At 28.2% G+C, this 26525-nt stretch overlaps 1 protein-coding gene across 4 annotated transcripts; it reads left to right on the top strand.

The window, feature by feature from the left end:
• Window positions 1-142: 142 nt before the first annotated feature.
• Window positions 143-18173, top strand: LOC112689560 (septin-7). Of its 4 annotated transcripts, none has more exons than XM_025563337.1 (11): window positions 143-353; window positions 14910-15111; window positions 15175-15360; window positions 15467-15707; window positions 15792-16011; window positions 16078-16267; window positions 16339-16498; window positions 17264-17308; window positions 17479-17614; window positions 17682-17836; window positions 17925-18173. In XM_025563337.1, exons 1-11 carry the CDS (start codon window positions 339-341, stop codon window positions 17971-17973), a joined length of 1599 nt encoding a protein of 532 aa, XP_025419122.1. In that variant the 5' UTR covers window positions 143-338; the 3' UTR covers window positions 17974-18173. The 4 variants fall into 4 exon arrangements, with proteins under 4 accessions (XP_025419122.1, XP_025419121.1, XP_025419119.1 ...); XM_025563336.1 differs by lacking the exon at window positions 143-353 and adding an exon at window positions 4514-4610; XM_025563334.1 differs by lacking the exon at window positions 143-353 and adding an exon at window positions 5766-6363.
• Window positions 18174-26525: the final 8352 nt, after the last annotated feature.

Here is a 26525-nt window from a genome sequence, read left to right as displayed (position 1 = left end):
AGAAATTGAAACGTGGATTGAATATTGATTTCGCCGCCGCCGCCGTTGACGAGACCGTCATTGGAAAATCGACCACCTTTTTCTTTCCATGGCCGTCGCCCCGCGTCCCGCCGGCCTGCGTAACGGTTGCACCTCACCCCAACGCCCTCTTCCTAGATCGTGTTATTGTTTTTTACCGCATCCCGTCCGTTGTTCCTGTTGATAGTACGTAAATTTTAAATTTTCTCTCGTCTCCGCGTCGTCTGATTTCTTTTCATTGAAATTCTGTTCCGCTCTCGCCGCAACTCGTAGCTGTCGTTGCCGCTCTCGTCATCATCGTCGTCGGCAGCCGCCACACCATGCAGAGAAGCGCTGAGTACATCGAATCTCAGCCGTCGCCGCACGTACATAATTTTTTGTTATTCCGTTCTCACCGCCGTCACATGACGTCTGCGTTTTTAGGGACGCGAGACCGACCGCTGTTGTCGACGTGTAGTATAAGACGGTGCTTGTGTTTCTCTCTCCGTGTGTGCTAATGCTGTCGCTGCGATTCCGGTGTCGGAATCGTACTGCAAACGTTGCGTTTCGCAACGACACTTCGCGCGACAGCATCTTGGGTAGTGGTTGTTCGGTCTGTTTGTTTTTCTATCATATTATTATATATTATTATTTGTATTTCTGTAGTCTTGCACGAACCATTATTTATGACACTGTTCGCACACGTTGTAAGGTACCTACTGTTGATACCGTCCATTAAATCATTTTTTTTTTTTGTTTATTAATTTTACGTATTTTATACCTATTTGTTTTCTAATATTTTTATTTATTTGTTTATTTTTTGTTTTCCCATGTTCCACCCTGTTTTGGTTTGTGAATCTGTTGTTTTTGTGGTTGTTGTGAATTGTGCATTGGCCATCAAAATTATTGCTGAAAAATCCGTGCAGCTGTAAGTATTGCCATCGATTTATAATAACTAGGGCTGTGATTTTAATGTCCTTAAAAATCGCGAAAAATGACCTTAAAAAAATGCAAAAATGAATTAAAAAAACTCAAAAAATGCCTTTAAAATTTAAAAAAAATACATTACCTGTACATAAATATTTTATTTCACTTCATATATTAATAAATAAAAAAATATTCTTTATTGTTACAATAAATCACTAGAGTGTGCCTCATGTTGTTCCCCAATAAGTTTTTGTAGATATACAGGTAGTACATATTTTTTTCTTGTTCTTCAATTTGTTGTTCTCTTCGTTGTACCCCAATAATATGTTTGCTCTTGATATATGTTGTTGTATGGCAAAAAGTTTTTCAACAGCATTTTTTACATTGCATACCTTACACAACAACACTAATCGTTCAGTAGAAAAAATGTATAATCTATAATTTTATATTAAAAAACACCTAAAATGACTTAATAACCCTTAAAATGCCCTAAAAATGAAAAAAATCACCTTTAAATAAAAAAATGTTATAAAATGCAAAAAAATGCAAAATAAAATATCTTGCTCAAATTTAAAAATACCTAAAACATATTTGTAACAAAATGAGCATCGTAAAGAAAGCTTTAGAAAAAAATGCAAAGTGCATCAAAATCCCAGCCCTAATAATAACATACAAATATTTGTCATTGCATCTAGCTTTCAATACCTTTTAGTTTATAATATAATTGCATATCATAAATATAATAGATTTGATGCTCATATTTCATATGTCTTACAATGTATAAGGTATTATTTTAAATTACTCTTTTGGAAAAAGAGATCTAGACAGACAGTCTATTATTTTGGAATATTCCTAAATTTATGATATCAAAAGTCTCTATATAGGTCTATATAGGGTATCTAAAAGATAACTATTTGGTGAGTATTGTATTTATTTAGTAATTATAACATATGTTTAATTGTATGTATGTAAAATATTTATTTAATTATTGATGATTGGTTTTTTTTTATGGTCATTCATCAATTAATTTTATTGTCTATTAATTATAAATACACATTTCTTTGAATTATGAGAAATATATACTTATCGAGTATGTTACGGTATTGTTATGAATATTGTTTTATTTTTTTAATATTTGAAATATATGTAGTACATAATTATAGTATAAAGTAAAAACATTTAATTAATCTAATTTATTGAATGAAGATTTTAAAATTTATTAAAACAATCAGGTACTTATAAATTATTTATAAATATATTTTAATTTAATTTATCCCTAATTTAAAAGTTAATAACTCATAAACATCAGTACTTCTGATAAAAATAAAGCTCATACCATACGTCTTTTTTGTATATTGTTGTTAACTATATTTTAGTATAGTAAGTTTTAATTTGTATGTAAGATTATTTTAAAATAATTAAGTTTCTTAGAATATTGAGTAATTAAATTTTTCTTTATCAAATAATATATAGTGTTGGATAAGTAATGGTATGATTAATTATTCAGTCAAGTTAATAAATTATAATAAATCTTGTTTTTATCTACATGTTTTCTTACTGCAAAAAATCATGAAGATTATTGATCATTTAATGAACTTAAGATGTTTAGATTAATTTTAAATCTTAGCTTAGAATTTGATTTTAAAATAATTTTGTTATTAATGAATAGTTAAATTTTAGAATTGATAAAATTAATTACTTCATATGACAACTCTATATAATTTTTTTTCTGATGAGAGTGAGTAATTACATTCATGTCACACCTAGTTACGGTTGGTTAATTTTTTTATTTAATTTTACTTAATGGCGGTATTAGTGATAATTTAAATTTGATAGTTTTTCATTTTTATGTATGCAAGTGGTCTGTTATTCAATACAATTTACTGTAATGAACGAAAATGGTTTATTTCGAATTGAGGACGAGAATGAATTAAATTAATGATTACAATCATTATATAGGTTAGGTTGTATATTTTTACGATCAGATACACTAATATATATTTATGATACAGAACATTAATTTTAGAAATAATTATATATATTATATTTGTTCTTAAAAATTCTTAATTTATATATTTATTTGTAATTTGAAAAATAAACTTAATTATTTACATAAAATATAACTTTAAGTTAAGAATTTAAATACTTATAGTAAGACAGTTTTAAAGTCTATAATGTCTTTAACATCATCATTCATCAATTTAACTGTTTTAAATATTTAATTTTCCTTGATAAGTGTTTATTCATTCTGAAGTAATATCATTGGACACTTGTAATACATCTTTATTTTATTGATATTTGTTTATTAGCTTATTGTTATATTTATTTAGATTGTAAACAATTTGAATCAATTATCTGAATTAATAGTTTTAATTATTTAGTCCTAAAATTCTTGAAAATTACAACGACAAACATTTTTTGTTATTTATAATATAAATGTAATTATCATTCATGTAATATTTATTTAATGTTAATGACAAAACTGTGTTATTTTAATCTAATGAAATGTTATCTAAAGTTATTAAGTATGAGTCATTATTATACCATTAGCAATAGTCGTCCCTTCGGAATATAAATTGCCTTATCGAAATCGTATTTCCTTTGGAGACAACTCGTCTATTCAACTGGTAACTGGTTTATTTTTATAATTCGGAAGTAAACTTATTTTAGTTGATTTATTGTAACCGAGTTTTCTCGCCGTATTGATTGATTTTAAAAATAAAGTACTTTAATGAATGGTAAATTTGTAAATTAAATTATTTATATAAAAATTAGGATTTGAAATTTTGTAGTGTTAATCGTTCTTACAAATGGATTTTATTCAATTAATATATTATTATTTATTTGTCATAATTAATAACATTATTATTAGAAAAAGAAAGTACGAATGATTTATTTGTGTCTTATCTTATATTTTATTGCGTTAAAAAGAAGTAAAATAACAGTAGCTTTAAAAATCATAAAAATGTGTTATTTTTAAATTTGGACTGAATTACGGGTTTATCAACTATTATTTTGTTTTATCAGTTTAATCTGTGTTTATTTTCGTTTTACATTTTAAAGCTATTTAAATTATTATAAAATTATGGTAGTCAATTATTAAACTTGGAATTACTTATACTTATCAAAAATGTTAAATTATCTAATACCAATTTTCGTAGTAGGAAAGAAACATGTTTAACATTTCTTGACGTTTTTTCAATCTAGTTTATTGACTAAGTGAGTCATTTGATAATAACTAATTTAATGAAATTAATTACTGTATAAATGTATGATATTGATCGAAAATTAGTCATCTACTGTTCAATATTATTTACAAAGTAATTGTTAAAAAATTATCGTCATTTTTTAACATTTTTGTTTGTAGAGTGACTGTGTTTTCGTGTCTCTGCTGCATAAACTAGTTTATTTGTTAATAAATTTAATTTATCATCAAATAAGTTTTAGTTTATTCTATTAGTATTCATGTATTATGTAAAATAATTAACAATAAGTTATATTTTATAATTATCTTTCATGATTTTAGAATTATAACTAAAACAGCTGCGTTTTGCTCTCAGTCATTTGTTGTATTTCAGTTTATCACAAACCAATTTTTCGTTCAAGTGAATTGGTATATTATCAGTTGTTTATCATACCATTCTTTTCTAAAAATGGTTGATCATATGATTTGCTTTAATGTAGAGGTAAGTTTTGATTTATTTTAATATAAGCTCATGACCATTGAAAAATGATTCGTAAGCCTCCATTATAATCCAATATTCATAGTTTATAACAGTTATTTTAAACGAACTACATTTATTATTATTTATTGCCAATAATATAGGCATCAAATAAACGTTTTTAAATGTTTACATTCAAAATATGTTTTCGTAAATTAAAATTGGATATAGTGTTATTCCTCTTTATACAGGCACTTCAACTTCTTTTGTACTCTATTACAATCGGTATTTTTATTGATGATAAATAATTTTAGTGTTCAACGATAAAGTGTTTCGTTCTGAATTAATTATGTGTCTTGCTAGAAGTGAGAGAAGTTTTTAATTAATTTATTTATTTATTTTGGTCGAAACCTTAAAGCTGTTGTTTTTAAAATATTCTATCTAGTTCGTCTGCCAAGTAATTTTCTGATATGATATTTAATAATTTATTAGTTACAGAGGTTAAAATATGTCATTTTTCGTACTGCACTCTTAAGGATTTTGTCATACTCCCCTTTCAGACGTTAACAGCAATGAGTAACGCAGTTGAAATAGTTGGTATTTTAGATTTTGCTGATGATATATCTTGGAGTTTTAAAAATATATAAGATAATTTAATAAAATAATGTAAAATTAAAAACAAATACCATAATATAGAGAACAGAACCACAACACACAATTTTTAATTACGTACTACACATAATTTTAGTCCCTGGTTGATTAGATTTTCGGCACTATTCGATAAGTTTTTCACAGTAAAAATAATTTTTTGATCAGCATTGAATACGTCCGGAATTAGTGATAAATTATTTAGACGCCGTAGCCAAAGTTGTGCGCGAGGAGGATCACTTGATCGTTAATATTTTCGTTGCGAAACGGTATGCGGCCTATACCCCGTAACGTATTGAATGATGTTTGTGATTTATTTGAATAATAATAATTATACATCTAGAAAAATCCGTGAGACCGGGTGAATTATGTTTTTTTTTTTTTTTTTTTTTTTTATTGCATACCACGTCGCGCCACCGGTACTGGTAACACTGCGACCGGGGCATCTGGCGGCGCGCGCGAACGTAGCCGGTGTGTACCGCCGCCGCCGCCGCCGCCGCCGCCGTTTCTCGAGCGATCGTCGGCGGGCCAGCGGGTGTGTGCGTGCAGTTAGAAGATCGCGTTCGCGCCGTCCGTACGTACAGACCGGTGTTCCGGTGATCCGATCGACGTGTGCGACCCCCCGAGTGCGCCCGTTTCGTCCCCAACGCGAACCGTCGTCACGCACACGCGGGACACTCCTTTGACCGTCGTCCGCGCGGCGTGTGTTCCGTGTACGTGTTCTCTTTCGGTAACGTCGTTCGTTCCGCCGCCGCCGACGCTGCACCCACCGCCGTCATCCCCCGCCGCGTCGCACTCGGTTTTCCATCCACGTTTCGCGGACCGTCCCGGTGCCCCCAGTCTCTCGTCGGACGAGCGCGACATGATGAACGGCGATAACGGCGGCGTGGCCAAACCGACGCCTCCGCCGACTCTGCCCAAATCGTACACCCCGAGTGCGGCGGCCGCGTACCGGCTGGCCAGCATGGAACGCCTGGCCCAGCGACAGCGGATCTTCGAACAGGGCGGACCGCCACCGCCGCCGCCGCCAAACGCGGCCGATGAACAGCCGCCGCCGACGCCGGCGGTCACCTCCACGGGGGGACCGCCGCCGCCCGTTACCGCGCCCAAACCCGTGCTCGGAACCAAGGCAAGCATTGTTGTTCTAGGTCGCACATCCGTTTTTTTTCTCCACTTAAACTAGTGTGACATTTTTTCTCACGAAAGTTCGCAAACTTCTCGTTTTTAATCTCCACGCCCTTCTTCCTTCCCCCGCGGGGTTTAGAGGTACCGCTCCCTGCCAGTCGATTTTAATGATTGGTATAATGTTTTACCATTGATTTTGTAGAAAATATTCTCTGCCGAGTTTCATTTCGGAAGAAGTCGTATAGATAACTTGTATCACTTCTGCGGTCTTTATCGTTTTCGGCCACTCATGTGCTTATGTGTCACCGTAGATTAGTTTTTTCTTTAAATGCGTTCCATTGACGTTGATCGCCGATCAGTAAATCGCAGTTTACTGGCGATATTAATTGCTTAAGGCAGTTGTATGTTCCCAGGAAGTACTGTCGGCAATTATTTTGACAATGCGTGTTATCGTCGATGGTTTTTATTGATATCTACAATTAACAAACTAATGGTGTACATACTACTGCAATAGATAACAATTATTATCGTTTTTATGTGTGTAGTGCAACAATAACAAAACATGTAGGAAGTAGAATTCGATAACACTTTAGAGGCCGTGATCTCGAAAAACAGTAGAAGTGTGGTTTCTCATTTAGTTATGAAAAATAATATAAACGCACATTGCACTTTTTCATAATATTATGTATATATATATACTCGTATATATTCGGATAATATTACGTAGCATGTACTAATTCCAGATGGAATAATCCTTGAGAAACCTGTCAAATGCTTTTTTCTCTATTTCTCTCAATCCCTCCAACGCACGACAATTATAGATTGTGTTTATTAACGGTTGTTATTACGGACGTTCGCCTTGTGTCGTATATCTAAATAATATACTTTTTACTCCAACTCGTCATTTGACTGTTACTTTGCTTGAAGTGCCATATGTATGTTTGTGTGTGTGTTATGTTTCAATAATTGACATGCAGTTGTTTCTATATTATAGACATTGGCCAATATTACATAGCGCGTACAATTTAATAATTTACCACCTGTATTTCGACAAGTGTTTTACAAAAATATGGTTTTTCTTTTAAATTTATATTTTTTGTTTATAATTAAGTTCAATAATGTTCAATGCAGTATAGTGGTCCGCTGCTGACCAGTCTAAGTACATGTATAGTTATTCGTCGACGTGTGTATTCAACCAATTCGTTTACATTGTTTGCGGCGGTGACACGTTGGTCGGCCTTAAGGAAATTTCCTACCGCATCGATTAATAAAAGATGTGTTGTGTACTTGTATTCATTGTGTGATTATGTTCTTATTATACGTACCCACGTGAAATCTCGGTCAGTCTACTTGATATATTATTTTTACCTCGAAGCTGCAGTCAATATGATGGTTCTTCAATATAATTTTTTAATTTGCTCTTAAATTTCATTCAAATTTTTGTATGAATATACCCGCCAAGAAATATTACGCGACCTTTTCACAATATCGCCAAAGCTTTCACTACGATGCGACGGCAACTAGATCTTCCTATAACATTAAACACAGTGGTATGACAGTAAACCGGTTGAGTCACACGTGTTTTTCTTATGAAAAAGTATTGATTCATCGCTGTATAATTGAGTTTTTATATAGCCGTAAAAATAATCTTTGATTACAAGGTTAGTTTGATAAATTCAGTTAAATTTATGATTATTTTTAAATCATCAATATATTTCTGGATAGTTTTCTATTTTAAGGCGATAATAACTATATATTCGGTCCGGACTTCAAATGTTTTAAATATCTAAATATTACGTAAACTATTTAAATGCAAGGTTTATAAATAATTTAAATACATTTATAAAACATCAGTTACTGTCTAGAAATTAAAACACTTAAGTTTTTGATTTTTGTAATCATTACTTTGAACTCTTCCAACTATTGCAATTTTAAAGGGTTTCATAATTTAATATATGCAGATATTTTTTCTCGACTTATATATAAATTTTATATATTTTATTTGTGAATAAATATTTATAAAATAATAACTAACTTTAATTATTATTTATTATTTAATATTTATGTTTATAAAAACAATTGGCTATCGGTAAATAGCAATAATTTAGGAATTTATGACCAATGGGTTGTAATGGACTCAACCATAAATTGTACTCCATTAGTTTTCAATTCAAATTAACTTAACTATTATTTTCATTCAAACATTTTTTTCTATTATTATTGTATTTAAATTTGTTGGTTTAACAAATTATTCAAATTCTATGATTACATTTCCCAATAAATGAATTATTATTTTTTATTTATCAATTGCCATTTATGAAATGCTCAGTAATTTAAATTTTGTATACTTTAATGGTTTTATCTCAAACGTTTATGATAATAATAAGACGAAATATTTAAAATTATTGCGTGAGTTAGTATATTTAATTGCTACGGTTGTTTTGTATTTTGTTTACTTTTTTATGGTTAAATCTCATTATAATTCTTATTAATGATAATGAATATTTTATACACTATTTTATATCAATAAAATTTAACTAATTTGAAAATATTTTCAAGTTATTAGAAGCATTAGGTACATTTTGTAAGGTTTATTTTCTTGTGCATAGTACGCATAAATCTTAAATTTCATATTATTGTAATATTTTTAATTAAAAAAAAATAAATTATGTAATTATTCCTATGAATATCTTATGATTAAAATGTATTATTAATTTGATTGAACGTGTAACTATTGTAAGACAGCCGTGACATGCATTTTTTATGCCTCTGAAAAATAATTAGATCTTATTTTTCTTAGATTTATTAAAGAATTAACACGATTTTATATAGAATTTCATGCACATGATAACATTCGTGTTACTATAGATTGTATTTTAATAATCGTAATTGTTTTGTTTACATAGTTAAAAGTTTAAATTATAGATATTTATGAACGATTTTTGATGTGTTGTAATTCAATTCATCTCATTCTCACAACATTCTTAAACCCATAACAATATTATACTTGTTATTATGATTGATATTGTTATAAATTATTATGACTTAAATTAATTTTATGAATTGCTTTTAAAGTCGTAAAAATAACTTTCACTTATTTGCATTTATTCCAATTTTTGATCATCCTGTTAAATGTATTTTTAATGGTTAATTAGTTCATAAATTTGACGTTATCCCTAAAAAAAAAAAATGAGCTTTGCTTTTTGTAGGTCTTGGTCTCCTAGGGGACGATTTAAATATTAAGGGGATTGGAGTGTAAATCCCCTTAATATATATAATTATTTAATTTTAGTATATAATATAAAATGTCTTATTATTTTAACAATTTTGATAAAAAAACATATTTACACTTTAGACTTAAGAAGCCATAACAATTTTACGTTAAATTAAAAAAGACACTATTCTCACTCATTAAATATTATCTAGTATTTACGTAGGGCGTGGGTAAATACATTTACAAAAGTGAAGTCATGTATACAGGGTGGACCATGGAAACAGGACCAAAAATAGATGGGTTTTTTATTGAAAGAAGAAAGTTAATTATGTGGTTTAGTTATCACCGTGACACAGTGGAGGGTAAGTAACTTTTTGGTGTGCTGTTTTAAAAAAGTTAGTCGTTGGTCCCTATTTTTATAAAGAATAAAGAAACACTTTGACTGTAAATAGTGACCGTTACGTAGACAAGCCTAATAATTTCTTGAGAGCAGAGTTGCGCAGAATAAGGCCAACCATCAATCCCTTAAATGTTTGGTTTCAACAAGATGAGGCACCTTCTCACATTGCCACCGCCACAATGAACGTCGTACGTAAGATGTTTCACGGTCGCTTCATTTCACGTTTTGGGGATATGCATTAACCCCCTACGTTATTTGACTTGACGGTATATGACTTTTTCCTTTGAAGATGTTTTAAATCATATGTTTATGTATCGAAACCTCGTACCTCGAATGACCTTAGGATACAATTGGAATGGAAATTTCTATAATTAATAAAGAATTATTTCAGTATGTTCATTCAAATTTTTAGGATCAACTTGCTTCATGCATATAAAAAAGATGGATACCATATGCCTGATTAAAAAAAAAAAATGAAATGGCATTTATTTACATATATTAAGATATTATTAAAATATTCTTACATCTACGGTAATATACAGTAAATATATTGAGTTATGTCTATCTATTATAGTCCCATTTCTCGTGGCTCACTCTGTATATATATATAAATTTCGCTAATGTAGTAGTGTATGATAAACAATTACGAATTATACGAAATCGGAATGTTTTTAAGTTTTAAATGTTTTAGTAATTTAATTTTTTCTTAAAAATTAACCTTTAAAGCTTCAATTAATCTTAACCATTCTTTTTTATTTCAATTTAATATTAATCTTATATATAAAAAATATCTGTTGTTGTTTAATACGTAAATTATTACCTCGACAATTTTATTTAAGCGCTATCGGATTTTGTATATTGATCTTCCGTTGTACGTAATTAATTTAATTTAAAGAACTTACTTTTTGAGTGTTTTAACTTATGATAATTACATTTTTAATATTTTTCTCAACTTAAGTTGTTAGTTTTTTACGGTTTTCTTAATTATCCTTTGTTTACATTCTTGCAAGTTTTTATGAAGTTTTTTCGTATATTTCTTCAATTGGTAGTAATTAACAATAGTATTTTTTATGACGACTATTGTAAATTTTAAATCTGGAAATAGTATTTTTATATTTTTATACTAGTATAGACACATCATTTGCTATGTTTGCAGCGGTATGCAATTTTTAATCTAAATATGGCTTCTTTGAGTTATTCAATAACCTCTTAGCAAATTTAATTTTGTTTAGGAGGAAACGCACACTTTTGGCATACTATTGTATTTTATATATTGTGCAATTCTGTAACATGCAACGTGTCATATGGTTTTATCGTTCTTTTTTCTGTTACATTTAATAAACGCGTGAGTACTTATAAGAGAGATAGAAAAAACATAAATTTTAAACACATATTTTAACAGTTTGTACGTGACGCATAAATTCAAAACAAATCGATGTGTATGGTCTGTCAGATTTGTTTAGTGTCCAAGTTGGGATATTTAATGTGCATACAAGTATTTTATATAACTGTTACCATTTACTAATTTTAACAGATGTGTAAACGTTTTGATTAATATATTTGTTATTTGTACCAAACAATTGCTATATTCTCGTTAGCTGTAGGTATTTTCTGTACTTAAAAGTTTCTTTACATACTTTTTATACTTTAGTGTTTAAATGTATTAAAGAAAACTTGAAAATCTATTTGCAAAACTAAACCCATGAAATACCAGTTTTTATTAATCATTCATTTTGGTACCTATATATAATCAATCTCGATTTATTTATTTTATTAAGCTACTATTCTCGTTGTGTATTTATATTACTTTATTATGTAATACTATAAAAATAATAATTTTTTAATAATATACACAATTCTAAGTCTTAGGTTAGTTTAATGTAGGAGTTTTAAAATTTGATCTAGGGAGCACACCGAGTACTGACCTTCGAATAAAAAAAAAACTACAGAGGGCTCTGCGATATTGTTGATTTTGGTTGCTTTTCCAGGGGAGAAAAATCGATCGTACTTTACAACCATGCGTCACCATGGCAACGACAGCTGACTAATATCCAACCGTTCTCAATGCAGTCCGCTTATTTCATTTTAACCTTGATCCTATCGCTGTTTTACCACGTGTTGTTTATTTTCGTGATTACATCTAATATGTTTGTTAACTATTGTAGCCTTTTTATAAATATATTTTGTTCTCAAATATTTTTCATAATTTAATACAACAGAACACCTAACCTGACACTTATTTATCAGTTTTACATGGTACATATATCTTATAAATGTATAAGTTACTATTTTTATAGAATTTAAACTAATGAAATCTGTAGACCAGTTTCGAGGATTTCGAGCAAAGGAATAGTTGTAATTTTTAATTGCTCAAAATAAATATTATTTGCCATCGTTAAGAAGAATGTCTAAATATCTTAAATTAACATTTATTTATGTTCAATCATATAAAAAAAATCATTTAGTTTTTAACTTATACTTAATTTCTTAACTTCTACTCTATTTTAACTATTTTTTTAGTTCGTTTTAATATTATATTTCATGCTTAACTGTGTAGGCAATTTTGTTGACTGCGTATTATAATATTATAATATATAAATACATAATATATAAAGTATGCAGTTACAGTCCTGTATAATTAAACCATTACAATATATGTGACTTATTTTGCCGTCTTTTGTTGTACATACTTTTATAAGTGCTTGAAAAATCTAAGAAATGTAAGAAATTTAGAAAATGTCAACTATACTTAGTCACACCTAGGTTTCTTGATATTTTACCCTTATTAATATTTCTTCACATGTGTTCTGTTTACTCTTGCTCCTCTGTATACATTGCGTCATCACGCTATAATTATAATATTAACCACGCCCTAATGTATTAAATAAAGATAAAGTTTGAATTATGTTATAATGAAAAATAAATCTGTCTAAAGAGCCATAATATAATAATAATAATAATAATCCATCATCTGATATTGGAATTTGATAAATATCATTGGTATTTTAGATTAATGTTTTATTTACTTATTTATTTTTAAATTATTAAATTTTCATAAAAATGTTTTCAAATAAAATAGTAAAAAGTAGTCACTAATTTTTTTTCTCTTCGTACATTTTATCTAAGAACAAATTAATTTATCTTTACAAATAAATTATATTGGTTGTACAATTTATTTACATAAAATTTATTTATATAAAAAAATATGTTTTACTGCATTAAATTAAATGAATGCATTATTTTTACTAATAAAAAGTTTCCATTGTCATATTAGTTTTTATTGAAGATTTTTTTTTTTTCTATTCTCATAATTGTTATATATTAGGTAATGTAAATATTTTGAATTTATAATTATTCTTATTTCGTGTGTTTGCTTCTCTGTTAAATACTCGGTTCAATGTGTGATGATGTAAGCGTACAAATATTAAACAGTAATTAACACATTAAATCTTAATGTAACTAAATTATGTCCAAAAATACTATGAATGATTTAGAATATAAGAATGTTAGATTATTAAATTGGGATAACTTAGGTAGGTGATTTTTAATGCTATTGAAAACGTTATTGAGTTGAACAACTACGTAAACTCACTAAATTTAATACATACTTTTTATTTTTATGAGTTTGGGCTGTTAAGGATAATACTTTTATTGGTAAAAATGAATAATTTCTTTTAAACCAATTAACTATATTTTTATATGGAGATTGAAAAAAAAGTTTTATTTTAAACTATTGATGGTTAATAATTTATTTTATTGCTAATTAGATTAATTAAACCAGGTTGAAAAAATGGTGTTTTGGTATATGTATATATTGTTCGATAATTTGATTTGCATTACTTTTAAACATAATTATTCGTGTTTAAATATTTGATCTTATATTAAATGGTATTTATTTATTTTCTTTAGACACATTTGTTAGTATTTTAACTGGACTAGAGTATTAACTATTTTTATATGTCTCATTTCATTTTCATTTTATAATACATTATGTATTAAATTATATTTTAATGGTAAAATTATTTCAATCGAACTACCACATAAATACTCGTATTAAAGTAAGAGTAATTTATATACTACTCCAGGTACATCATAATTATGTGTTTTGATGTTATAAATAAGTTGAGTTTGATTAATAAATTATGAAATAATTTGACTCGCGTAATATACGGAAAGTTAGTGTGTATCGTATCTAGGTTCTGCCTGTCATTGTAATATTGCACGAATAAATAAACTGTCAAATGCCTTTTACTTTAATTTAATAATATAATACAATAATTATTCAATGTGTAACAATATTTTGTTACTGATTTTGCGGTGGTTATTATTATAGTTAGGTATATTTTCTATTATTTTTGAATAATAATTAATATTACCTACTTCCCTATTATTACGTTTTATAAATATTTATGTTAGAACAATAATTATGGCTGTTTGCTATTTTTGCATCCATATTTTTTCTATTTTTTTTGTTTAGGTACTAATTTAATTTAATTAAGGAATTGTAATTTTTTTAATGAAATAAGCGTGTTTAATGGTGTCATTTAGCTGTACATTTTAATCACGGTATAATACATTTGATTTTAATTGTTGGTTTTTGGAAATGTATATTACTTTTATAATCACACATTATTTCCTTTAACATAATGATTTTTTCATAATTATTCAGAAAATAATTAATTTATATGGTTAGTATGCATATATATTGGTATTAAGAATTTTAGAATATACTAAAACCAATGGTATTATTTATGTATAAATAAGTAAAGTACTGTCAATTATATATAGGTATTTCAAAATTAATTATCTAAATTCGATTAAATGTTAAAATTATTTGAGCATTGTATGACATTTGATTATAAAGTTTTTCAAAATTTTATAATAATTTGCTAATTTATTTGTTTTTATTTAATTTTAATTTTTAATATTTGTTTAGCTGCAAAGTAAACGCGAGTTATTCTTTAAGAATGACGTATCGTCAAACAATACAAACTCTGGAACTCAGCCAACTGTTCAGTCAAATGCCAATTCAACTCCTCCAATGCCTCATCAAAACTCTGTAACTAGTATAAAAACCAATATCAGTACAAATTTACCACCAACTGCACCAATGAATTTACCACGTGTTCCAGTTAAATGTGAGTAAAATGTGTTTACTTATTATTAGTTGAAATGGAATAATATTTTTTTTAAATTTATAGCCGAGTCATCAACAGAGCCTACAGAAAATAAAGAAAAACTATTAAAAACAGATCAATCAGTGACTGGAAAATCTAACGATAGAAAAGTAAAAAAATTAGATGGCTATGTTGGATTTGCTAATTTACCTAATCAAGTATACCGTAAAGCTGTAAAGAAAGGTTTTGAGTTTACTCTCATGGTTGTTGGTAAGTTTTTTATTAATCATTATTATATTATTTTTTAATTTTTTATAGTAATTATATGAGATGTATGTATATTTGAAGTTTTATCATATTTTGAATATGATTATAGGTAGATCCGGTCTTGGAAAGTCCACTTTAATTAATACCATGTTCTTGGCTGATATTTATGGAAAAGACCATCCTGGTCCATCTCTACGTGTTGGTAAAACAGTTAGAGTGGAAACCAATAGATGTCTATTGAAAGAGAAGGGTGTAAATCTTTCACTTACAGTAGTAGATACTCCAGGATTTGGTGATGCTGTTGATAATTCAGATTGTTGGCAACCAGTTCTTGAATATATTGAATCAAGGTAATTAATAAAAATTCTATGTTGGCTCTTATAAAAGTAACTCTTATGAATTATGATAATGGATATAAATTTATGAATTGATAGGTATGAAGAATTCTTAAATGCTGAATCTAGAGTCAATAGAAAGTTGCAACATGATAGTCGTGTGCATTGTTGTTTATATTTTTTGGAATCAAATACTCATGGAATGACTCCATTAGATGTAGAATTTATGCAGAGACTTCATGACAAAGTTAATATAATACCTATTATTTCAAAAGCAGACACCATGACTCCAGATGAAGTTACAGAGTACAAAAAACAAGTAAAATTATTTTTATATGATTGATATTATTTGACTTGTTTGATTAACATTTTTTTTATTTACTAGATTTTACAAGAGATTGCTCAGCATAAAATTAAAATTTATGACTTCCCTGACTCTGATAAAGAAGAAGATCGAGAAAATTTGAAAAAGCTTAAAGCCCGAGTACCATTTGCTGTGGTTGGGTCAACTGAAGTTCATGAAGTAGATGGTAAAAAAATTCGTGGTCGAAAGTATCCATGGGGTCTAGTTGAAGGTAATTAGTATTAGTGAAATAAATTTATTTATTTTAAATATGATATTAATTTTGTTTGTATTGAATATTAGTGGAAAATCTTGATCATTGTGATTTTGTTGCCTTAAGAAATATGTTATTGAGAACACATTTACAAGATCTTAAAGAAGTAACTAGTAATGTGCATTATGAGAACTTTAGATTTAGAAAGTTGGCTTGCTTCTCAGCTGATGGACCTAAAGGAATGACAAAGTGAGTTAAATATACTATGATTTTTAAATCAGTGAGTTTGATAGCCTTAAGGTTGCAGTTTGTGTCCCATTTAATATTCTAGAATATATCCTATCTTCTAAATATGCAAATAATATCTGTTTCTCATTTAACTGGCTGATTTTTGGATGAGACCCTGAAAAAATTGCAATAGTTACAGAATTATATTTTATATTACTTTAGATTCTCAAACGAAATATTTTTAATTTGTTTTATTTTGTTTGCTATTTATTTGTATTTTGCATGTGTTTTGTTGCTATTCAAACCAACAATTTTTTTTTGTCTCTGGTTAAAATATGATATTTATAGTTAGATAAATAGGTTAAATTTTACAAAACAATTTTTCTAATTTCATAAGAAAATTAAAAACAAAGACATTTGTTTTTCTAAGTTATAAAGTAACAACTAACCTTTCAGTGTAACCTTTTTACTAAAAGAAGAGCAATCTTAACTAAAAACAGTTGCCTTATTTATAAAACATAATATTAATTTTATTATTTTTTAAACAAAATTTGTTAAATGAAGTTAAAATTTTATTAATGCTACCATAGTATGATTTTTCACATAAATAGTACTTAAAAATAATTATATCTTTGTAAATGAGACAAAAGAAATGATTATATTAGATTTTTGTAGTACATAGCATTTAGTGTTTTTATGCATTTTTACTACAGCCATATTACTGAATATATTTGTAAAAATAAATTTAAAAAAAAATTATTATTATTTTCTTACACATTGGTCCAGCTCGTGCGCCCCAGGAGCAATCAACAATTCCTTCGTTGCCGTTTGGTAAGTTTCAGTTAATAATATGAAAAAATGATTTCTCCCTCATCCAAAAATTAGCCTAATGAATTTTTAACAAATTAATTAAATTAATTTAATACATTTTGTAAATAGTGTGGTCACCTTTTCAGTTTTTTCTGAATACACAACATTTTGTTTTTAATTGCTGAAATTAGGAATCCTTTAGCTCAAATGGAAGATGAAAAACGTGATCATGATGCCAAACTTAAGAAAATGGAAACTGAAATGGAGCAAGTGTTTGAGATGAAAGTTAAAGAAAAAAAACAGAAACTTAAAGATTCAGAAATTGCTGTAAGTATTATTTTGTTAATATTAAGTTAAGTTTAAAATGTTAAAATATTTTTTATTGAATTTACAGTTGCAGCAAAAGAATGAACAAATGTTGAAAAGATTAGAATCTGAAGCTAGTGAATTGGATGAAAGACGCAGGCAACTTGAAATAGAAATTAGGGAATGGGAATCTAGCAGCGGTATCAGTCTCGATGAACTGAGGAGACGATCATTAGAAAGAGAGTATGTGATATAATTTCTTTTACATTTTAATTACATTTAAATTGTTCATGAATTAATTAATTTAATATTATATGTCATTTTATTACAGAACCACTGATGGAAAAGAAAAAAAGACCAAGAAAAAAGGATTATTTTGAAACGAGTAGTGCCATAATGTGTATAAAATCATATTATTACTATTAATTGACTGCTATTATTCGACCAAGTTTGCATTAATTGGTTATAATCTCGTTTGAACATTAGTTGTGATGAAACTGCGACAGTCAAACTTGTTACCAATAATGTGTATGTACGACACATTTGTAATAATAATATATACATATATATTTTTTTTTTACTATAGTTTTAATTATTTAGTTTACCATCCTATTCGACCATTGATTATGTAATATTTTGAGTTTGTATACAGTATTCGAGTAATAATATTAATTTGTAAATATCTATTAAAAGTATGCAAATTTATTCTTAATTCCATAGTATAGGTTTTAATTAATTGAGCTCAATTGTATAATTCAAATAAATATTACTGCCCAAAACTTTATCAAAAAAACATAATTTTTAAACTAATACCAGTTGACATTTTTAATCATTCCAGTTATAACAGCATTCAACATTGATTTATCTAATGTTAATTAATTTTGATGATTCTTTGATGATTCTATGAAATAATGTTCTCTTATTTTCTAAGTAATTGCAATATTTTCTTTATAAGATTATCAATCATTAATGTATGACAAGAGTATTATTATAATTTTTAAATCTATATTTTTCTCAATAAAATTTAGTTAATGCTACATATAACAGTAATTTTTTATTATCCATTGATTTTTTGTTGATGGCTTAATGTAACTAGTATTGATATATTATACATTCCTTCAATAGTTTTACCACGAACAAAAGCACTATAATGCCATTCATTGCTCAAATATTATGTTAATTTAATTTAATTTAATATATATTGCTTGAATACCCATAACTTATATATATTTATTGTGCCCTGACATAATATCCATCCAATATTGTTTACTTAACTGATTGGTATTTTAAAGTTTTTATTTATTTGTGTCCTAGTGGGAATATCGTTAAGAAAAAAAAAGTGTTAACATTTTATTTTTGTATGAATTTTAATCTTTGTTTTTTTTTTTATATATACATTAATTTTACTATTGTAATGGATCTTGCCTTAAATTATTGGCAACTGTGACGTTTATCTTTTATACTTAAGTTTTGAATTTACGCACACTTGTGACTGTACTTGTATGCATATAATATTATTATACTTAGACTGTTGAAATATTAATTTATATGAACCGCAGTTAATTTAATATTGTTAAAAAAAATTGGAAATATTTACCAACTTTGTTCCATCTCCTTGAGAATCAATTTAATATTATTTAGTTCTACGGTTCATTGTAAATACATGTTTAAGTACCATTAAGAAAATACCTAATAACTTTTAGATACTTAAGTACCTATATTAACTAAATATTTTTAGTATTCTTATCCATTCTTTATACTTTTAAATTATTGTATTTTTGGTTTTATTTATTGAAAAACAATTACATTTTTAAACAAATTAATTATGATTTGATTTGTTTATTTTTTGTAATATAATGTTTTGAAAACCGTACTTAATAAAAGTAATGAATTATGTTTTGCTTTGAGATAAAACCCAGTAATACTGTTTTTTGGATTGATTTTATTATATTCTGATAAAATATTGAACTGAGATGTTATGGTGTATAACCATGGCCTAAGAAAATTAAGTTTATATCTAGTCTGCAGTTAAGTGCCTGTATCTGAATAAATACTAAATCTCCTATATCATTACAAATTATAATAAAGCTGAGGAATGAAGTAAGTTTAACTCAAAAAATCACTAGGTTTAATAATGTAAATAGTCAACGACATAAATCTAAATATTGTAGTTACATGTATTTTTATATTTATAAAAATTGCATTAATATGTGTTGGAAAGCGTATTGTTTTGTATATTTTAAGTTATGTTATTTTTATACCTAAATATTATTATACATTGTATATTAACTACTCTAGTATAGACATATAATTTGTTAGGCAACAAAAAGCGCAAGAAAAAACTGCTGACATGGCTAGACACCCATAGGAATTGTATTTGCTTGTTTATGACCTGGAAACGAAATAATAGGAACTTGAATAAGAAGAAAAAGGGGGGATAAAGATATATTAAACGGGATTTATGACAAAGCAAGAAGGTAGGATTGAGTGTTTAGAGGCGATTAAAATATTACAATGATCTTACGGCTAAATTAACTGTAGGACGCTAATAATTGCATAGCATTTTGTGGTGAATGACAATGAAAGAGTATTGAGTTTATCGGCAAAAGACATGTTAAGTGTAGGGATAAAATAAAAAGAATCTACCTAACCCGACCGAAAAAAAACCATCAGTGATTGCCAGACGTTAAAGTGGGAAAACTAGACCGAATGAAGTCATTGAATAATGATTCTACATGAGTGCGGGAACGGCAAGCCAATAATGGAAACGTATCCGAGAAGATTTGGAGGACCTCCGGATTAAAAACAAGTGCGAGATAAGGGGTATCATAAAGTTAAAATCGTTGATTTGAACTGTGAATGGTATCTACCAATATAAACCCCCAACTGTTGTACAACGATTGCTATAAACTGGCAATTGTGTTTTGTAAGTACCAACAAAATGTACCTAAAACTCCAGTGGCCTTGCCAAGGGGGGCTAATGATGCTATGTGGTTTATGTGTATGTACCATAAAAGTATACAACTATATGCGAGCGCGCAATGATGGGCAAAGTTAATGAAAATAATTAACTCGAGTTAAGAGAACACAAGATCGATAAGTTAACCAGTTAACAATTCATAAATTTAACTCGATAAGTTAAAAGTTAATACAGAAAAAAATATTAACTTAACTCAGTTTAAAAAAAGTTAATCTACTTTTTCTAATAAGTATGTAGATCACATAAAAAGTGACACTGCATTCTTTAGAAATATCTAATTTTCTAAATTATAATAAACAATTTTATTGAATTTTTCATCATAATATACAGCAATGGCGCCGAAGTGTTTGAAAAATAATATGATATTGTACATCAAAGGACCACTCACTACTGTATTTATTTATCTTTATAGTTTAAATTATTTATACATAACATTCTGTACCCACGGCCAGCAGTGACGTGGTGAACGAAGTTTGCCTAATACAATGGCTTAGCCCTAGAAACCTATCAAGGGGCTGTGTGTCATTTGGCTCATGTATTTATGAACATATTTTATTTTAACAATTAAATTGGTTAGTTGCATACATTGAAAAATATTTTAATATGCACAAATCATAGATAGGTTAAGTATTTGAAAGAATTTAATAAAATTGAATAGTATATACATATTTATATATATTATGTAGTATGGGGAGGGAGTGGGTCATTGTTTATATACTTTGCTTAGGGTTTGGAATATGCTTTCCACGCCACTGACACTGACCATTACATAATTTGGATTGATAAAGATTTTTTTAAAAACATTGGAATAACTACTTTTAAATTTAATTAAATTAATTTACATTTATGGTTTTAATTTATAGAAGGTAGGAAATTATCACCATTCGATTTGTAAGACATATAAGCTAATTTTTTCCGATAAAAAAATATTAATAATCATACAAATATGCATGTAAGAACGAGTACAATGAATAATATATTATAACAATGAATACCACGTATAGGTAATCACGGTATAATAAGAATCAAAAAATGGTTAGATAATAGTGTCAGAAGTTCGTCATTCATCCCTTCGGTCCTTGGACTGGGTAGTGGTGTATATTGATTTTTAAAGAAATTATAAGTAATTTTTTTAGTAAGACAATTCTTAGTAAAGCTCAATATAAAAATATATTGTTTATATATTTTATCATGTTTAATCTAATTTTCGGTAGGTTTTTTTATCAACCTGTTTAACATTTCATTGTTTAACGAAGAAGATATTTTTTTTAACCAAATATTCAAAACGTATTATTCTATCCGAATTCAAAATTTCATTATTTCATTCTAAATGAATGGGTCAATTTCTTTTAATGAAGATTTAAAAGTTGAAAATGTATGTAAAAGTAGTCAATTCCATGATTTTTAAGTCTTGATATGTAAAAATAAAAATTTGATTACATAAAAACTTTCAAAAAAATGAGGTATTTCTAAAAATGCTTATGTGCTTCTTCAAAACTTTTTTTGAAAAAAGTTTGTATATGAATACAGGTAAGACACGGATATAAAAAAATAAGAAATATGTGTTATTTATAAGTACAATATAACTTCAGTATAACAGTAATATAGTTATAAAATAAGTAGTAACAATATAAGAATCAAAAAAAAAAAAGTTTGCGTAAGAACATACGTAAGGTAAATATAATTAAAAAACAAAAAATTAAATAATGAACCAATTTAAATCTGAATTTGCAATGATCAATGAGTAGATATTGAGATTTTTCATTGACATATTCAATTTGAAACTTCAAAGAATCAAATGTTCTCATTGTCCGTACAATCCTGCACCATACTTGCAACGACTGTTGCGCTTTAGGTTTTATTCACCGTAGTCTGCCACGTCCTCAACCACGTACAGAAGCATACCCACGGTATAAGCCGCGGCCAGCATTGCCTCTTGTTCGTCTTCCACCTCTCTTAAAGCCGAAATCGAAGATCGCAGGACCTCTTCCTGCGCCTCACTTGTAATAACTATTTGGCTGTCACGTTCATTCATCGCAGTCTTTGCCGCGTCCTCTACCTCATAAAGAAGCATACCCATGGTATAAGCCACGGCCAGCATCGCCTCTTGATCGCATTCAATCTCTTTCAAAACCGCAATCGAAGACTGCAGGACCTCGTCCTGCATTTTCCACGATAGCCGCGCTGTTGAAGCCGGCTGGATCTTGTCCGGTAACTCCGTGCTAGTCACCTGCAACGGGACATCTTCGCTGTCTGCCTTCTCTGACGGCAGAACCCGTTCGTCCGTCACCATTGCTGTGGCATCGGTACAAATGCAGCGATGGTTTACCGCCACAAAACACTTATTGTGCATAACAGTTTTGCAAGCTGCCGAATAATAATTTTACGTTTTAATTAGAAATTCATCGTGAGTATCGACGCTAATGTATATGTATATTATATAAAATTTCATAAACATTAAATATGTAATAAAAATATAACAATTACATTTTTGGTCTTATATTACTTATACTTTACTCACCTATACATTTTATCATTTTTCTTAGTCGAAAGAAACATCTCTTTTTACAAATCGAGCATTTCTTTGGACTGTAAATGATTTGTTTAACATTTTCATGGTTCGTTACACTACAGATAACGTTAGTCGCCATGGTGTATATGTAATTACTTTCAAAGTACACTATTATGCTCAAAGTTTAATTAAATGCGTTGACTGGTTTGATGTTAAAGCGGGTTGTGATTCAATAATCCATAAAACCGTTTAAAAGTAAACATATTCTTAATGGTATCTACAGTTATGAAACAAGATATGAAATTTGTTTATTTTTCGACGCAGCCAAGAACATTATAATGTGTTTTTATTACGATTACAATTTATAAGAGATCGAAATCACAATCAAATTATCTGGGTTCAAATATTAAATAAAGAATTATAATTGTAGCAACAGTTTTATTTTTAATAAATTCCCATAATTTTAATTGTAATTTAAAATATATGTTTGTAAAAATAAGTAAGTAAAATACAAATTTATATTTATTGAATATATTTCTCTCAATAGATTGAATGGGAACTGTACTGATCGCATGCTCATTCATAGGCAATACTTCGTATACTTCCGTTGTTCAAATCATGTCGAAACAGAAACGCAACATTTTAGTATCAAAATACTCCAAAGAACTTTTTACATCATCGGCATCTGCTTCATTTTTCTTATTCTTTATATTTTTTTAATTCGCTATTCATCTGATACCGAAGATTATGTAATTTTCTATTGAATTCTACAGTATAAATTTTTATTTAAAGAATTTGCAATAATTTTTGTTTATTTCGCCTTTTGTTGCCTGTCTCTATATTTGTTTAATGTACAATTCCATACTTGGGGAGACAACTCCAGAAGTTCAATTAGATATACAACATCGCATAACGTGGATAGAATTACGAATAAATGTGTGTAAAAAAATATAAAATGATTATTAAAATGATAAAATAATTTAATATGCACATATGGTAGATAGGTCGAGAAGTAAGGAAAATCCTATAGGTAGTACAATTGAATAGTTATATACTTATGTATTATTTAGTAACGGGTTGAGGGGTGGGTTATTATTTAAATACTATGCTTAAGTTTTGAAATGTGCTTGCCACGCCACTGATGGCCAGAACCCAATACCTAAACGTGGGCCTCCAAATTACAACATTTAATATGATATTTGATGTACAGTGTATGCGATAATTTTCCTTTACATGATTATTTAACTTTTATACATATTAATATTTACGTATAAACGAAAAATTTCAAAAAATTTTAATTGGATAGATCATTTTTTAAATGAACTGTGAAAAGCTAAGTTATTTCAACTGCCAATTAAACTAGTAAAGTTAAAAGGTTTAAAAAAAATTAACTTTAACTTTTTAACTAGTTAATGCCCACCTTTGGAAGTGCAATTTTAGAAGTTTTTGTCTAGGGACTTGCCTCCCCCCAAAAAAAGGTACTTGGAGCTGCTCTTGACTATTTGGTATTTAAGTATTTTAAAACTATGGTACTAATTAAATGTTGACGAACAACGGATGTTTTTGTCTTTGATACAAAAGCGTATTATTTCTACCATTAAATACCGTTGAATTAGTGTGCCATAAATCAATGACTCAATAACTCAGTGCTACACCCTAGTTCTTATCAGTTCTCGACTTAATGTTATAATTTTGTCAGCTTATGATTTGTGAGTTGTGTCAATTGAATTATGTAGTTCACTGAATTGGCGATTCATTATCTAAAATGAAACATATAGTTTGATAAAACTTGTTGAATTAGTATTTGACTTACTAAATCAAATCATTGGAATTAACTGAGTCTAGTGAATTAAATCACTAAATTGAGTTGAAATTCCCACCTCTAGTTGTGGCAAATCCCATTTAATATGATATATTATAATAGGAAACTACTAAAGCATTTTTGCTTGGAAAATCGCAAGCTCCAAAAAGGTACATAATACTCGTATTAGAGAGGAAATTATTAAATCAACAGATATTTCTATGATTAGTAGGGTTTGCCAAGATGAAATTGCTAACAAATTAGAATTAATTGCACTTTCAGATAACACAGATAGACCATATGTCTGAAAATGTATTAAAATAGCTAATACATAAAGTGAATATATCAAGTGCAGCAAATACATTTTCAATACAAAACAGTCGATATTACCAAAAGAACTCAAAATCGATGTTATACATTATCGAAGTTTTGAAGATGTTTATAAGTCCCTTCTTGTAACGGCCATTGGCTTAGATATTTTTTAAAAAAGTTTATGGTTTTTTCAGAAAAATAATTTAAACTGGTAGTGCTTATAATTGTATTGGAATATGTCCTGACGTTGCACCGGCAATGCTTGGAAATCGAATAAGATTTTGTAAACGAATTTAGAACATTAATTCAAAGGTTGTAATTATACATTGTTATTTACACAGAAACAATTTGGCAACTAGAACGATTCAGTCATAACTTTGTTTAGTACCACAAAAGGTGAATCAAGTAGTCATTTTGATAAAAGCAAGATGTTTAAAATTAAGAATATTTCATACTATGTGTGAGACGAAATGTGATCACAGTTTGTACATTTACATTATCATTCGGATTACGTTGGCTTTAAAGCGGAAAGATTCTTACCCGTCTTTAGTAAATGTTGTTTTTCATTAAGTAATACATATTTTTCAAACGGAAAAAATCACTCATAGACTGTTAGATCTTATGACGATTCATGGATTGTAAAATTGACTTTATTAAGTGAAATTTTGGACGGTCAAATGAGTTGAATATTGAGATGCAGGTAAAGATTAGAAATATGGTTGATATTAGTAAAAAAAATTTCTTTATTCAAAAAAAAATGCTCGCCCTTCGGTGGGAAAAACCGCCTTAAGGAACAATTAACATATTTCCAGTTTTAAGTACATTTTTTGAAGATTCATCCAAAGTTACATTAGACGACTTAAAATTACTGCTTCAAGAGAAATTGGATAAATTACAGTTAGAACTATCGATTTATACCAGAAAACGTAAAGCTCAGTAAATACCTACACTTGGGTTCTCATGAGAAATCCATTTGAAATTTCTATTCACGAAGTCGGTGAAGATATTTACGGATTCCAAGAAGAACTGTTTGATATTCACTATAAGCTAAGTGAGAATGCCAATATTGAACAAATAGTTAATTATATTTTTATAATTTATTTGTTGAGAAAACTTGTATTTTAATATTGAAAAAGTAGGTAATGCAATAATTTCATTTTCACTTGTTTTCAATTTCTATCCAAAAACCCAGGGATTGAAATAGCTCCCAGCAAAATGGGTTACCAGGTCTAGAGAACCAGGAAATTTTTTCGGAACCAGTTGTCGGTCTTTGTGGTTTTTATAAATAGTGGTTACCATAAACGGTAAATCGATTACCGGTTACCAA

Source organism: Sipha flava, unplaced genomic scaffold (assembly GCF_003268045.1).
Source record: "Sipha flava isolate LNK unplaced genomic scaffold, YSA_version1 44_pilon_pilon, whole genome shotgun sequence".
Classification (NCBI taxonomy): Eukaryota; Metazoa; Arthropoda; class Insecta; order Hemiptera; family Aphididae; genus Sipha; species Sipha flava.
Note: the sequence above shows the minus strand (reverse complement) of the source record. Positions and strands in the feature narration are given on the sequence as shown.

Bases quoted from the DNA above. Each gene is read 5' to 3' on its own strand.
- LOC112689560 (XM_025563334.1), top strand. From the start codon at position 6,097: ATGATGAACGGCGATAACGGCGGCGTGGCCAAACCGACGCCTCCGCCG. The intron at 15,708-15,791 runs GTAATTAATAAA...ATGAATTGATAG, and splicing joins CTTGAATATATTGAATCAAG to GTATGAAGAATTCTTAAATG. The intron at 16,012-16,077 runs GTAAAATTATTT...TTTATTTACTAG, and splicing joins TTACAGAGTACAAAAAACAA to ATTTTACAAGAGATTGCTCA.